This window comes from Xyrauchen texanus, chromosome 43 (genome assembly GCF_025860055.1).
Source record: "Xyrauchen texanus isolate HMW12.3.18 chromosome 43, RBS_HiC_50CHRs, whole genome shotgun sequence".
In the NCBI taxonomy this organism is placed as follows: Eukaryota; Metazoa; Chordata; class Actinopteri; order Cypriniformes; family Catostomidae; genus Xyrauchen; species Xyrauchen texanus.
The window spans coordinates 1,472,893-1,489,733 of NC_068318.1; the positions used below are offsets into that span (position 1 = coordinate 1,472,893).

General features: G+C 38.0%; 1 protein-coding gene and 1 pseudogene across 1 annotated transcript; both read left to right on the plus strand.

The window, feature by feature from the left end:
* Window positions 1-2,913, plus strand: part of LOC127635491 (tyrosine-protein kinase transmembrane receptor ROR2-like) — a 53,760-nt pseudogene extending 50,847 nt beyond the window's left edge.
* A 3,085-nt stretch (window positions 2,914-5,998) lies between these two features.
* LOC127635964 (nuclear factor interleukin-3-regulated protein-like) lies at window positions 5,999-12,567 on the plus strand. Its single transcript, XM_052116283.1, has 2 exons — window positions 5,999-6,153; window positions 10,818-12,567. Exon 2 carries the CDS (start codon window positions 10,958-10,960, stop codon window positions 12,323-12,325), a length of 1,368 nt encoding a protein of 455 aa, XP_051972243.1. The 5' UTR covers window positions 5,999-6,153; window positions 10,818-10,957; the 3' UTR covers window positions 12,326-12,567.
* Window positions 12,568-16,841: the final 4,274 nt, after the last annotated feature.

Sequence of the window (16,841 nt, forward strand, 5' to 3'; positions counted from 1 at the left end):
TAATGGAACTAAAAGCAACCTTAAACTGTGAACGACAGATGAAGAACAAAGTTTTGCAGGGCTAAACAAATTTTAATGTAATTGCTATATACCTAGCTAATTGGACTGCTTTCTATTTAAGTAAAAGTGGCAGGTTTCTCCAAGTACAAAAGTTGCTTAGCTTTCTGGCAGGAGAGACGGTTCCTCTTCTCATCAAGAACATGAGATGCTGCACTGAATAGTCTCTCTCTCTGTGCTGGTGCTTGGGGCAGATAAATACTTGCGTGCAATCCGCACAAGCAATGGAAAGTGATCTTTGTTCATGTACCAGTAGTCAAGAGGATTGTCGCGTTCGCGTGATATGAGCGTGAAGCGATCATCTGTGTTCCGCAACTGCTTTTGGGTCCTTGAATAAAGTGTGAGGAAGGGCACCCAGTGTAATTTCTGGTACCCTCCTAGGGTAAGATGGTACCCCCCTAGGGAATTGGTGCCCTACGCAGACTGCATAGTATGCGTTTAGGGAGCTGCGGTACTGCTTTGAAATATTTCCACACCGCTGACATCAGCCTTTGCTTGGTGGCGCCGTGATAATGGCTAGATCGATCAAGAGTGAAACCTGAGCACCGTGGGTGGGTAGGCATACATTTTCTGCCTTTTTTTCTCTTTCAGCCAAAACAAAAAATGCAATTTTTGGCCGAAAATTTTCAGTGGCCGAAATCTCGGTGCATCCCAAGTGAAAATGGCTTGTTTTCTTTCATTCATAGGCAAAGTTGCGAGAAATCAACTAGTCTGCACTTCAATTTATGGAGGAGCTTGGAGAGGACCGTTTCGGCAAGGTCTATAAAAGTCACCTCTATGGTACCGCCCCAGGTGAACAGACCCAGGTGGTGGCCATAAAGACAAGGACGAAGGTACACTGCGGGAGGAATTCTGCCACGAGGCCATGCTCCGTTCCCGCCTACAGCACCCCAATATCGTCTGCCTTTTGGGTGTGATAACTAAAGACCAGCCCATGAGTATGATTTTCAGCTACTCAGGCCACGGTGACCTCCATGAGTTCCTAGTCATGCAGTCCCCCCACTCAGATGTGGGCTGCTCTGATGATGACAAGATGGCTAAATCCACCCTAGAACAAGCAGACTTCCTACACATTGTCACACAGATAGCTGCTGGAATGGAGTATCCATCTAGCCACCATGTTGTCCACAAGGCTCTGGCCGCTCGCAACATTCTGGTCTGTGATAAGCTCAATGTGAAGATCCTGGACCTTGGGCTGTTCCGAGAGGTCTACTCTGCTGACTACTATAAGTTGATGGGTGCTAGTCCCTTCCCCATTCGTTGGATGTCCCCAGAAGCCATATTGTACGGCAAGTTCTCCACTGATTCAAACATCTGGCCCTATGGCGTGGTGCTGTGGGAGATATTCAGCTATGGCCTTCAACCTTATTGTGGCTATTCAAACCAGGATGTCATCGAGATGGTGCGCAACAGACAAGTGCTGTCCTGCACGGATGACTGTCCGGCCTGGATTTACACACTCATGTTAGAGTGCTGGAGTGAGTTCCCTGCAAGACGGCCACATTTCAAAGATATTCACACGCGTTTGCGCACCTGGGAGAACAATAGCTCTGCACAGACCTCTGGGGAAAGCAATACCACTCAGACCAGCTCCCTCAGCACAAGCTCCATCAGTAACATTAGCAATGCCCGCTATATTAGTCCAAAAAAGGCGTCTCCCTTTCCTCATCATAATCAGTTCATGCCCATAAAGGGCCAGATGCGCCCAATGGTGCCACCTCAGCTCTACATACCAGTCAATGGCTACCAGCCAGTGCCTGGCTACCTGTACCTGCAAAACTTCTACCCTATGCAGATCCCTATGCAAATGCCTCCACACCAGTTGCACCCACAGATGATAGCCAAGGCTGGATCGCACCACAGTGGATGCGGCTCCACCAGCACTGGCTACGTCACCACAGCACCCTCCAACGTATCTGGCACAGAAAAGGCAGCCCTTTTGAATGAAGAGCAAAAGGCATTTGAAGATGAGATATCTGATGGGGCCTCTCAAAATTGTATCCTCAATGAGGACATATCTGTTTTTGAGACTAAGCCCCTGGAGGACAATGGCAGCGTACACAAAGACAATTATGTCAACTCAGAAGCATAGGCCACCTTTTGGATCTGATGAGTAAGAACAATTCTGTTAACTGTGATTTTTGTCACAAAAAAGTGAAGGGAAATCATTAATTAACTAATTAACTTGCTGTTATACAGTATATGTTTTGTTTCTGATTTGAAGCTACTTTCAGAAGAATCTGGCTTCACATGTGGCAACACAGTCCTTGTGTTTTGGATTCAGGAGCAGACATGATACATGAACAGCATCTTGGTTTGGTTTTTGAATCAGTTTTGCAAAGCTATTCAGAAGAATGTACATTGTGCTTAAGTTTGCTGAGCAAACTTAAGCACTTTTTAACAACAAAAAAAAAAAAAAAAAAACAAGAAAGGCTGAGTAAAACCTCACTTTTTTTCTTTTACTTTTTTCTATTAAGGCTTTAAGCTCCACCACAGGATAAAACGTATGTCTTACTTGTTGACATTGCATGATGAAAACTGCACCATGGATCACAATACGGAACTATTAAAGACATGGATGTGCAAATAAATGTATGCTTTGTTTTAGACATAGCTTTTTTAAACGTTGAATCCATGTTTTAAAAATTTTTAATTTATGTTATTGATTATCTAAGATTTTTTTAATTGGTTTGAAATATTCTTCTGTAATGTTTCTCATTTTCTGGCAGGATCTTTAGCCAGTGGTATTACTTTTGAATCATACCAACCAGATACTTGCTTTCTGCCCAGATTTTAATAAACATTAACATATATTGTGTAAATCAAGACAGATGAACTGTACATTTTACTTGCTTAGTTTTCCCGACCTTTATCAAATTGATGCTAAAATGTAGAAATTGCTAAATAAATTTGCTTTGAAAATGTGATTATAAGTGTACAGTTTTTACATCTATGTAAAATATGTACAATGTAAGTGTACAGTAAAATAAACCCATAACACTTTACAATAAGATTATATTTGTTAACATTAGTAAATGCATTAGATAGGCTATCATGAACTAACAATGAACAATATATTTGTACAACATTTATAAATCTTGGTAAATGTTTGTTTATAAAAATACAATTGTTTATTGTTAGAAAGAGATATATATATATATATATATCAATAATACATTAGCATACTCTACATGGCAGCACAAGAGGAAGGAGGAACATCTTCTGGAGATGTGTGCCTTTGAGCTACACACATATATATATATATATATATATATATATATATATATATATATATATATATATATATATATATATATATATATTCCATAAGGTTGTATAGCTGAGTTAACAAATGTTCATCAATGCCCTCATTGATCATCCTTGATAATTAATTTTAGGAATAACTCTGTTATTAATGCAAATCTTATTCTAACAATACTATAAATGTAAAAAGTCTCAGTGTGTCCTGTTCTAATGTAAAGTGAGTAATGTGCTGGTGGCTCGTGTTCCCCGATGGCTGTCAAGTAGGCGTTATTATCTCATGACCCTTCCCATAAGAGGCGTGTCCGGAATATTGACTGATAGCCAATAATATCCACAAGTTCACTTTTTTGGCAGACAGTCTGCAAATAATTTTAAACTGACATACAGCACCTGATAATTTGCTGATAAATAACAGATGAAGTAGACGGCTTTAACTGAGATGTCAACAGGTACGTGTTGCTCCACGTGTGAGAAAACGTATCAATTTTACGCGATGTCAGGCCTTCACACAAACACCGGAACGCGACGAAAAAGGAAATTTACTCCTGATGAGCAGAAAGACAGTAATTACTGGCTCAAGCGAAATCGTAACAACGAAGCTGCGAGGAGGTCTCGGCAGCGCAAGAGGATGGAGGAACATCTTCTGGCGACGCGTTCCGTCGAGCTTCAGCGAGAAAATGAACACTTAAAGGCTGCACTATCTGCAGTTCGCCATAATCCCATGGATGTTGCTTTAAAATACAATATTGGCATGCGCAGGGACTATTATCCACGGAATGTACAAATCCCTACAATGATTCCATTGCATGGTCTGTCGCATTGCCCGTTTCCCGATTATCGTGGATCCATGGTATATCCTCAAACAAGTAATTTCAATTCGGTCTACGATTTAGTCTCATACCCTGTGCCAAACAACGCCACTAATATTACGAAATTGCCGCGCTATAGTTTAATGGATGGTTATCATCCTGTGGGCAGGTACAGTCATGGAATGAGCACATGGACAAGTGGAACTCATTTGAGCAATAGATCTTTCGCCAACGAAACTAATACATGTCAAATGCTTGGGCTATCGGACTGCAACAGTCCAGTGATGAACCTGTCGCGCAACACCTGCTGTTATAACTCGAGAACATCGTCAACTGAAGTGACACAAAATTGCGCGCGACTGCTTGGATCGACGCATCGAGGTGCAATGCAAACATATGCAGCGGAAGATACTTGCCAACAACAATCAACCCAGTCAGTTCTTCTGCCACACAAACTCCGCTACAAAGGTGGTAACGCAAAGTTTGTGACCAAGAATTTCTCACCTTGATGGAAACCAAGTCACATCGACACACGGACATTTCCTTGCTAATGTGTCTTTTTCCCTCCGTTGCATTCGTCGTGTTCGCGTTTAAATCAAGAGAACATATTTTGTACTGTGAATCTTTAGTTATAATGAATTGTAAATAAAATGTATTGTTTGTGAACAAGTGAATGCTGTGGTGTGTCTTTTATGCTTTGAGCATGGGTGAAAATATAAGCACGAAGTAACAATCTTAAAATGATATATTACGAGCGGAAAAGTCGCTATATATTTATTTTCTTAAAATAGGCTTATGTGTACGTTTTGATAGGAAATCTCGCTTCAACAAATGCCCTTGTGGTGGAAGTATTTTTGTATACCACTATAGATGGCGCACTAGCACCTTATTTAATGTAAGGCATCGTTGTGCAACTGCTTAAATTTTCAGTTAAAGTTGCATCATCATATTCACGCTTATTAGCCTATCATATCGACCGTTAATTAGTCATACATTAATGATGGGATGAATATTGAATAATACATAAACTTGTAAAGCAGGGTTTATTTTTTTCCTGAAAATACGTTGTAAGGTGGTCATTGAGATTTATGATAATGAGAAAGCATCAAGGGGAATTAATGTAACCAATGTGGTAAGGTCCATTTAAAATACGTTATCGAAATGCCTTAAATATGAGTCAGTTTTAACCATTTTAGAGCTCGTTTAAAAAAAAAAAAAATTCTATGGATACCACTAGGTGGCTTTCGTTCAAACAAAAGAGGTCTAGTTTAGTAACATCTGCGAACACGTCATCAGCATTTGAAGTGATTTGGCTAATAAACGTTGGTTACATTAGTTTAAAGAATCGCGATATATATATATATATATATATATATATATATATATATATATATATATATATATATATATATATATATATAAACAAACATATTAAGATTGTGACAATAATTTATAGCAATAGCTACTACATTTAATGACTATATTACAACATATAATTATACAATGTTCAAATAAACACTGTGTATAATATATTTAATGCCCGGCTCGTAGAAAGCAGTGAAGGTCTTTAGGGGCCTATTAGAAAAAAAATGCTTTAAATAGGTATATTATAAGCACTTAATATAACGAGATTTTAAAGGTCCAGGTTTTTCCTCAGCTGTTTTTCAAACTTTCAGTATATCAAAAGATCAAGGTTCATCCCTATGGTGTCATTTACTGCTTATTTGAGCCAGACTAATATTAAAGAGGAGCGACTGATTGGCTCAAGTATGTATTTGCTTTATTTCGATTGGCTGCAGAATGTGTCAGTTAATGAACGCTGCCAATACACATCTGTAGTGACCTACTAACACAGATCCATGAGGCAGTAGTCACTCCTGCAAGGAAAATGCACAGGATGTACTCAAGTGTTAATCCTCAAATGGGATTTTATTACCGTTGATGAAAATCTTCTGATCGCTTTGAATGTTTTTATATAAACTATATCGGACCTCCATTTGTCTGTGGGCCTTGTTTATTACAGGTAATTGCTCTTCTTTCTAATTGTACTATGTGGCACACATATGAACGGATGGGTTTTGTTTGGGGTGTTGCAGCCGGTAGCCGGTATATGAACCATAACAGATTAACGATTTGTACGCTATTCTTATTTTTCCGCAAAACATCATATTAACAAAACTGTTAGAGTCATTTTGTTCAACTATTTGGCATACAGTGTTTGGGAAACGTGATGGCACAGTAACCCAGTACTCATGTGGGTGGGTGTATCAAGCTTTTGAGTAGGCAGCCTACAGGCCAATATCTAAAATAATTATTCACTGTGCAATTCAATTTAATAAAACGTCGTTTAAAAATATATACTTGCTTCGTGTTTTGCATTCATGCTATAATGTGATATTGGTGATATGCAACTGTTTTAATAGTCAATTTGCATATTTTAAATGCTTAAATGCTATTTGTATCCGTCCAATACACGATCACTTATTGTGTAATAGTGACTGATCATTTTAGAATCTTTAAACAATGACGGAAGCTGGAACACTGGCACTGGTGAAACGGTAAGAAAAAAAAAAAAAGACCGGAACGACACGACATTAAAAATCTAATTTGAATGCTCATTGACCACATATAGTTATTCTGAATATATATTTCTCTTTAATCTGTTGTTAACGTTTGTGTTTCACATGCGCAGAATAGACTGTCCTGACTGTTGGGATGTGGTGAATCCATTAAAGGCCTGTCAACACACACACACACACACACACACACACACACACACACACACACACACACACACACACACACACACACACACACACACACACACACACACACACACACACACACACACACACACACACACACACACACACACACGCCTTTACGGTGGTGGTACCATTTAAACCGGATTCAAGAGTAAACTTAAGTTTCACTTAATCACGCCAGACCGTAAACTATAACTTTGTTTACATCGCATACGAGCCAGAGCCATTGTTGAATCCCAAAACTTTACCGCCAAAAAATTGTCTTTAAGAAACATTTAGTTCTAATAAACCGTTATAGTAGGGGTATAGTTGTGCATTTTAATAGCACTCTTTATTGATTCATTTATTTTGTCTCTGTTGAGCCACGTGTGATGATGACGATGATGGCTGGTCGCATTCCTTTGTTCCCTGTGCTCTGCGCAGAGCGTAACTTCGAGCCTGACTCGATCTGTTTACAATGAGTTTTTGGAGCTTTAGTCAATCACACATCTCGGGGAACAAATGTTATTTGGGAAAACGTAAGGTTTTGACAGTAGGCAGCTTTGGGGGAAATATTTCCAGTGGTTTGAAGGACATTGCCAGACGGTTACCTTCCTATTTTCAGATTTGACTATTGCAACGACGTGAACTAATATTCTGGCCTCTAAACACATTGTACTGCTTCGAAATGTTTTCCATATTTCGATTTAATAATGAACAAACAATAAAATCCTTTAACTTTTGAAAACGTGATTTGTTTCATCACTGAACATTACCCTACTCAAATGGTGACATGATGGGGCAGAGCCCCATTGGAATTTGGAGAAATATTTATACCTGCGTACTATATAGTTACAGAGTTTAAAATTCCTGCTGTTATTTTTAAATAGTAATTAAGTGGCAATATTGAATAAAATCACAGATATGTGCAGCATACATGTCAGCAATGCACACTAATAGTCACTTCCTCCAGCAACTTTAAAAAGCCTTACTTTGTTGAATAGCACGTGGCTCAATGATGCGAGTTCTTTAAAGGAATAGACACCTTTACACCGCTAAGGTGGTTCAGACGCTTATTAGGTGTATTTACATAGACTTCTTAGTGCTGCACCGAGCAGGCAAGAATGCCTTAACATGCTTAAGAAAAGAAGTAATGTGGATATGAAACACCATGGGGGTGGGTCAATTATCACTTTTGGTTAAATTATTCCTTTAAACTGTTCCATCTGTCATCTAAAACAATCCAAAGCTTTTCTCTTGATGGATAAAGGTCTGAACTAGGATTATTTTGTTTTAAAATGTCTCAAAGAAAATAGATACTTAAACCAACCTACTTAAAGCCATGCTTGAAAGCAACGTGAGCCCATTTAGGAAAATAATGTAGCGCATAAACTAGATTATTATTTGGAAATGATTGTGCGCATTTGGAAACTTTAGCAGAAAAATTCTTAACTTTTTGAGCTACTTATTCTCAACACCCAATGAAAGAAATATCCCATAGACAGCTGTGTTTTGGTTTGAAAAGCACACTGCCCTATGTGCTGTCATGGGAGTAAAGGGGTATCTCTAGGCCAATTTTAACTTTATAGTAAAACATTATTTTCAAGGATTGATTTAGAAGAAACTTGAGCCACCACACACTCATGTTAAACCTGGTTACATTTCACTTCACTACATGAGATTCATTGCAGCAAAATCAGTGCAAACTCTACCACCTTCTCCACAATAAATGTCCATGATTCTTCCTTAACTTTTCCAATCAAATCAAATCACTTTATTGTCGCACTACCATGTAAACAAGTGCAACAGTAGGTGAAAGTCTTGTGTGCAGTTCCGAGCAACATAGCAGTCATGACAGTGACGAGACATATACCAATTACAATAAACAACATATTTACACAACACAATTTACATATCAAATGTACACATTAGGGCTGGGACAACGCGTCGACGTCATCGTTGACGTCGACGCAAAAAATACGTCGACGCAAAATATGCGCGTCGATTCGTCGAACCCAAAACAAAGATGGCGGCACCGGCAAGTAGTAGCAACACGAGTGGCTCCTCAGACTATCAGAAGTGCAAGGCGACATGCACTCGTTCCTCTAAAGTATGTGAATTCTTTAATTTAAAAGGAAACAATTCCGTGATATGTCGTCTTTGCAAAATGGAGATGGCCTTCCATTCTAGCACCACGGCAATGCACCAGCACCTTAAGAGGCGCCACCCGGTTGCAGCTGCAGATGACAGAGCACCGTAAGTTTTTTTTTTCAACTGTCCACTTTGCACTCGATGTTGCAGTAGGCTATAATACGTTATCGACACCTAAAGTTTTCGCTTATAGCTATTAATAATGCGCTTATAGCTATGAATGTCCTGAAAAATACATAGAGGTCACTGACAACGCGCTGACAGACAGGACCAAGCAGGTAACATTTAATAAAGTCTCAACTTTCAAATTTGGTCATTCAAAGAAAATTAAACCATAAATAGGCCTACTATTTTGTGGCTCTTTAATGTGTCGTGACAGATTGCCTCAGTTAAAGCTGCTCGTGAACCGATCATCTTTTCCTTGGTTAATTTATAGCATCAAATAGGCTAAACATGAATGTAGCCTACATCAGAAGGACTGTTGTTTTAACCACGGAAAGACGTCAGTACGGTAGCCTACAATCCATTATTCAAATTCAAATCCACCGACGTTAGTCTTCTCTCTCCTGACTACTTTGTCGGACAAAAATGGAGTATTATGATTGATTGATCAGATCGCCAGTCAATCAAACTCCCGGCAAATGTTTTTTTTTTTACATTTTATACACCCCCACCCCGATGAAACCGGTATTACCGGTGTTGTCACAAGTCGATTAATCGAATCGAAATCGAATCGGACTGAAAAAATGAATCATTAGATTAATCGATGCATCGAAAAAATAATCGCTAGATTAATCGTTTAAAAAATAATCGTTTATCCCAGCCCTAGTACACATACTTACACAGCACAATAATTATATACAATGCACAGTAAACGATACACACAACATAGAATACACATACAATAAAAAATAAAAATAAAGAGTATATAAAAAATATATATATACGGTAGTTGTATTGAGGAGAATATTTTTGACAGTCCAGTGTGAGATATAAGATTAATAAAGTGCAGTGCTGATTATTGACCGTGAGAGATCAAATGTTCAAAACTGCAGTGTTGTGTCGGAGCTCGCAACGCAGCAGCCATACTCGGCGCCATCTTGAGTCCAGTCACTGGGGAATACTGGATAAGGATTGTGTTTAAACATATTTTATAAAGATTGCACATAATTTAAAATAGCAATTTCTATCCTATGATCTATTTTAGAGCAGAGAATAACTAGAAACACTAACTTTAAAAGTTTTCTAAACCATTCACCATACTCTTTTACTTAACCTCTGTGCTTTGGTATTAGGATAGCTGATGTATGTCTACATCTAAGGTAGTTGTTTTAAAGATCTCAGAACAGTCTTGGCCTGTACTTATGTTTCCATCCAAGATACAAATTACATGTATACACTAACTGTATAGCAAAAACAATATCACAAAAAACTATTTATCACTTTTTTTTTTTATGTGCATCTGTATTCCAATATAAATTATATAGGAATACATTTTGAAAATCAGTTTCAATCGTAGTTTATGTGCATGTCTTCTTATCGAATAAAACATTTATCCACCTCAAGCAAGCATATACATTTTTTTTTGTTGCATAAACAAGCATATACAAACATTTTGGAGACAATTTGCATTTTGTTGTTTCCATTTTTTATTTTATTTTTAATTGCATGAAGATACGTGGCTGGAAACCTAGCAAGACAACAAGTATTCCTTTAACAATAGTTAATGTTGGTAATTGTGCTATCTTGTATGATTATTTATCTAAGTGTGGTTTCTTTTTTATCTCACCAGATCCAGAGGAAATTCTTATTTACTGGAATTGTTTTCACAAAGAGGACATAACTTCTGTATCACTAAGTTTACAATGAGTTGTTTCCTTGAAACCATTGTCAACTAATGAGCTTATTCCTTCTTGATAACAACACTGTAATATGCAGGCCATTAAGAAAGAACCCTATAGTGGAGAGGATGCCCTGGTTCTGGCAGTGGCTTTACAAGGGGCAGACAGTGACCTGATTAACCACAAAATGCCCAACCTGCCCTTTAAGACCAAGTCTACCACCTGTCGTAGAAAACGGGAATTTATCCCAGATGAGAAGAAAGATAATATATACTGGGAGAGAAGGCGCAAAAACAATGAAGCAGCGAAACGCTCACGAGAAAAGCGCAGACTCAATGACATGGTGTTGGAGAATAAGCTCATGGCCCTAGGTGAAGAGAATGCATCACTGAAAGCTGAGCTGCTGTCACTGAAACTCAGATTTGGCCTACTGAGCTCTGCTGCATATGCCCAGGAGGTGCTGAAAATTTCTAATTCAACTGATGAACTCTACCAGGACTTTGTCATGCCAAGTGCAACCAAGGGTTCCTACCTAAGAGAACTGAAGCCGGCACAACTGAGCAGCAGTTGCATATCAGTGATCAAGCACTCACCTCACTGCTCCATGTCTGATGGTTCCGACTCAAGCACACTGACCCAGGGGAGCCCACTTATAAATATTCCCAGAACTCCCGATATCATCAAACAAGAACCCTTGGAAACTAGCAGTTATGCAAAAGACAGGACCAGTTTGAATGAACTTTACAGAAACTACCTTAGTAGCCCGTTCCCTGGAAGCTTCTCCCAATCATCTCCATTCATGCAACTTACCAGATCATCTAGCAATTCACCACGAATGTCTGATGGCGATGATGGGGCCATAAGTAAGTCTTCGGATGGAGAGGATGAACAGCAGGTCCCAAAGGGTCCAGTTCCATCTAGGGCTTATGCAAAGAGTGTGATAGTCTCAACCCTCAAAGTGCCAGAGCCTAGTGCATCAGCTTTGCCCCACAAATTGAGGATCAAAGCAAGGGCCATACAGATCAAAGTGGAGGCTATTGATCCCGACTTCGAATCATCGGGCAAGTCCTCCTCTCCCATGGACATGTCTGCAAGTGGATTCTACCAAATGGGACAGTATGCTACACCGGAGTACATTCAGTCATCTCTTCACCCATTATCTTTGCAGGTGAACAATGCTCAGGACTGGAACCACCAGCCTAAGGAATGGCAAAAAGATCACTGGGAGACACCAGCTAGCTGCAAGCACCGCCTCTGTCCGGACTCACCAGGACTTATGCCTAAACTCATAGGCCTTCAAAGCGATTCCTATGCTAACTCTGACTCTGAGAATGTGTACTTGAAACAAGGCATTGCTGATTTGTCAGCAGAAGTGGCTTCCTTGAAAAGACTGATTACAAAGCGGCAGGGGTCTGTAATTGAGTCCACCAAAAGCACTACTGATCTTGACTCAAACTGAGTTTCCTTTATTTGCACAACGCCTGTTTTTCACTGTGTTTGCTACTGAACTGTGCTGTTGTTATGGAGTCAAAAGGCTGCACTTCATTGAAGAATGGTGTTTTCTGTGCACTTACTGTTGTAATTTGGCATGTCTTCTTGATGACTCCATTTGTTGCCCAGAAGCCAAAAATGGGGCTACTGTTATTAATGTTAACTTTTCAAATTTATTGTATGTTGAATGTTCTCTTTTTGTTTACAATAAATATATGTAAGGACTGAAATATTCTTGTCTTTTTCCCAGCTCACACATGTAGGCAAGTATATCACAACATTAATAGTGCAACTTCAACATACCATTTACTTTTGAGTATTTGAACATTTAGTACACACTCTGAGGCCAAGTTAAAATTATATAAAAGTGACATATCTTTATGTAGTATAAAGAATTATAGGTATATCTATACAATTCAGTATCTATACAAAAGGCAGTTAATGCCAGTGAACAAAAAAATGGTTTGCCCTAAAATAAGAAATTCACTCGTCCCAAATAGAAAAGTTTCAATAAAATGTAAAGTTACGTTTACACATGAATAGGGTTGTGACCTCTGGACAAATTTCTGACACAGAAAAACCAAAGCCTGTTGCATTTAGTCAATGAAAAAGCCAACAATTCGTTCAGTGCACAAAACTTAATTTCGTGATTTATCATTAAGTGGCGGAGATATGCATTTCTTGACATAAGAAATATTAATAATAATTTTGTTGACTAAAGAAATATAATGAACCAGAACACTAGATTTGTGGACAAAATGCATATCATCTCCACATTATGAGCATTTCTTTTCATGCTTCAACACAAAATGGAATGTACAAAGGCCAGTTCGTTGACCAAAAGAACCTCTTTCAAGTACAAATCTTTTGACATTCAGGGTGCATTTTCATCATAATCATCATTTTTTGCTATCCATTAAATGGAAAGTGCATTCACCCTTATATATATGAAATGAAAGGAATGTGCATGAAATCAGGTTATGGTGAAGTGTTACTGCAATTTGTCATAAAAACAATCTGCATTCTGTGTCACATAATTAATTCAGTCCATGAAATTTGTCATGTTACACATAATGCCTTACAATATACTGGTAAATATATAGTGGATGGTGTTGTTTTGTGGTGCTGTTAATGCATGAGAACCTTGTAGTGATTTGATAACCAGCATAAACTCAACAGGGTAGATTCTGTAGAGCCGTGGTTCTCAACTGTTGGGTTGAGATGGTCCGTTTTGTTAGGGTTGTGGACAAAAGGGGAAAAAACAATGCTACATGCAACTTATAAAATGCTGCTAAACATTTCAAATAGAGTTAGGATAGCAAAAGAAATGGCCTCATCAACTTTTAAAAGGTTGGAGAAAATGATCATTGATGTCAAAGGGCTGAATCAATCAAATTTTACAATATTTATAAAGTGCAAATGTATCTGTCACTAGGACAATAATACAATACTTAGCACAGTGTTTGTTCCACATGCTACTTCAGCTAATATTTATGCTTTACAAAACTGTCAATTTTACTTTTCAAACTATCATGTTAATTTGCATAATGTTGGGCCTGTACAGTTCACAGTAGAATTAATACACTTTATGTTTGATCATAAGACATTTTTTGTTACATCTGTATGATAAACTGTTACTGTTTTGCGTCGTTACTTGATGTAAAATTTTGCGTTATGCAAAACAGTTGAGGATAGGGTTTAAAGTTCACAATATAGAGGTAACATTGTAGTTAATTCATAAGTAATGTTGGAAAATAATTTGCCCATATTTACGAACAATATTAGCTACTTTTACTTGAGGAACCGTAAGCTTAGAATTAGGATGGTCGGCGAATCATTTGCTCATTCAAAGTCATAGGAGAAATCTCGCTGCAGAGGGAGCAGTAGGTCATTTGACCTCACAAGACACAGCAGTTTTTTTGTTTAATTGTTACACACAGCAGTGTAGCAGATGTAGAGTGCTGTTTCAGCTTATTCGACCCCAAACGAGCACTATAGATGACGTCCTATAGAGGGATCTGTCACTACAGTTCAGACATTAAGTCTGGAGATGATCTAATCATTACACTCTTGGATGGTGATTACTCACAAATGTTGGGTTAACTATTCCTTTAAGAAAGTTGTATTTTATCATGAATAAAAAATATTATAATTTTTTTTTTAATTTGAGAATGTATTTAGCTCCATAATGTGACATTTCTGAGTGAAAATGTCTGATTTCTGACAGATTTGCAGTGTTATCTGAAACTCTGGTAAGCGCAATTAGGCTGTTGCATTGTTATTTTTTTACTACTTGTATTATTAAATTTGACAAAAGATTATGAAAACACATTTTCCTTTAGAATAATGTGCTTTGATTAATAGTACTCAATAAAACCTGGGACATTCAGTAAGAAAGCACATATATAAATAGGTTTGATTGTTGACAATACATTTTAATTTGTCCAATACGTTCCGATTTTTTATATAGTGCTTTTGTCAACTACTTTATATTGCCGCTAGGTCATCTCAGGCACACTAATCAGATATTTGCAGTTGTTTGTGTCATGTTTTGTTAAAATAAATGAAATCATAAAAAACACTCATATATGTACTGTAGTCAGTAGTACTAAAAAAATCACATAACCTTAAGATTTGACCTAGGGTTAGGGAGGCAAAAAGTATCAGTTCAATGCCTATAAAAGAAACAATTGTACTTATTTAATTTATTTTAAAATATATTTTTAATTCAGAAAATGGGTATATGTTTGCTCAGTGGTCAACATGTTTTTGTCTGAAAAGGTTTGGACCTAAAAGAATGAGTAAAAATGCACCAAAGTGAAGTAGGACCATTTGTGACTAAAACAAGAACACTTATAACAGAACTGGGTGAGTAAAACAGCTGAAAGCATGAATTTCAAAGGTTGCCAGAGTGAAGATGTTTCGAAATTATTAGATCTGGCTAGTTCTTTAGTCAGACAGCTTAAGTTAACAAACTGAGAGGACTTTATACTTTTACACCTTTTACACAGGTCACTGTCTAGTTTTGCCTTTTGTCTTTGTGTAATTGTTACACTTAAACAACAACTGCAATAATGATTTGCCCAGATCAATTGTCATACACTGTTAAACATTTTCTCGTCAAAAAACTGTAAAGAACTGGCAGCAGGGTTGCCAGCAAGTTACTGTGAAATTAACAGCTAGATACTGTTTTTACAGCTACAGTATACAACTGTAATTTAGCAGCATATAGCTGTCAAATTACATACTATCTACTGTTGTTGAAATTAACAGCTAAGTTCCCAGCATGCACTGCAGCATGAAGAAATTACTTAGATTTTTTACTATTTACTGGGTTATTTTTACATTGTTTTTGTTGCAGTTACTTGTATTTTAATGTTCAGCATTTACTTTTTACGTTAAAAGTATGTTTGTTAATTGTCACCATTGTTGCGTTTTGTATGCAGAGAGTTGATATCTGTGTGTGTCTTGTCAACATGTGTTATGATGTAAGTTCAAAAACATCAAACACTCAACTTGCTGATATTATTAAGCTGAAAAATCCTTTACTGTTTTAGCTTTTATGTGTAATGCATCACTATTGCAAGGTAGGATCAGATATTCAGTCTGACCTTAGGTTTTGTCTTCCAAGTAGCACAGTGCAACAACTTGTGTTTTACTTAAACACAAATTCACTGGCTGGAAGATCATAATATAATAATAAACAAGGTCTAAGTTTCCAGCTCAAGAGAACACTAATCACCATGATGGTGAGTTCAAACAAAAACAACTATTGTTAAAAAAAAACAACAACAATAATTAAACTAAGACTTCTATTAATACTTATTCTTATTCTTATACACGTGCCCTCGATATATTCGACTATCGTGGGTGCTGAGACACGGGGGTATTTGATGATGCCTCTTATAAAGCTACAGTAAATCATATATTTGATCGTTTACATTTGTATGTTAACTATGATCACTGAACGTCACATGTGGCACTGGTAGGGAAAGAACTATCTGGTGTAGTTGCAGTAGACTGAAACCTCATCCAAAACATTAACCTCCAAAGGGTCAAAATGTTATAATTTGTAATGTAGCACTGTCGCCTCACAGCAAGAAGGTCGTGGGTTCAAACCCTGGTTGCCCCGGCCTTTCTGTGTGGAGTTTGCATGTTCTCCCCGTGTCTGCGTGGGTTCTCTCTGGGTACTCCGGCTTGCTCCCACCATCCAAAAGACATGCAGGCTAGGTTAATTGGTGTCTCCAAAAATAAAAATTGCCCTAGATGTGGAGGTGAGTGTGAGTGTATGTCTGTCTATGTGTGGCCCTGCGATGGACTGGTGACCTGTCCAGGGTGTCCCCCGCCTTTCACCCAATGTTAGCTGGGATAGGCTCCAGCCCCCCGCGACCCTGTACACAGGATAAGCGGTTGACGATGGATGGATGGATGGATGGCATAGTTTTCACTGTTATTGTTATACCACTCAAGCAAAACAGGAATGG

Coding starts and splice junctions, on each gene's coding strand:
- LOC127635964 (XM_052116283.1), top strand. CDS start 10,958: ATGCAGGCCATTAAGAAAGAACCCTATAGTGGAGAGGATGCCCTGGTT.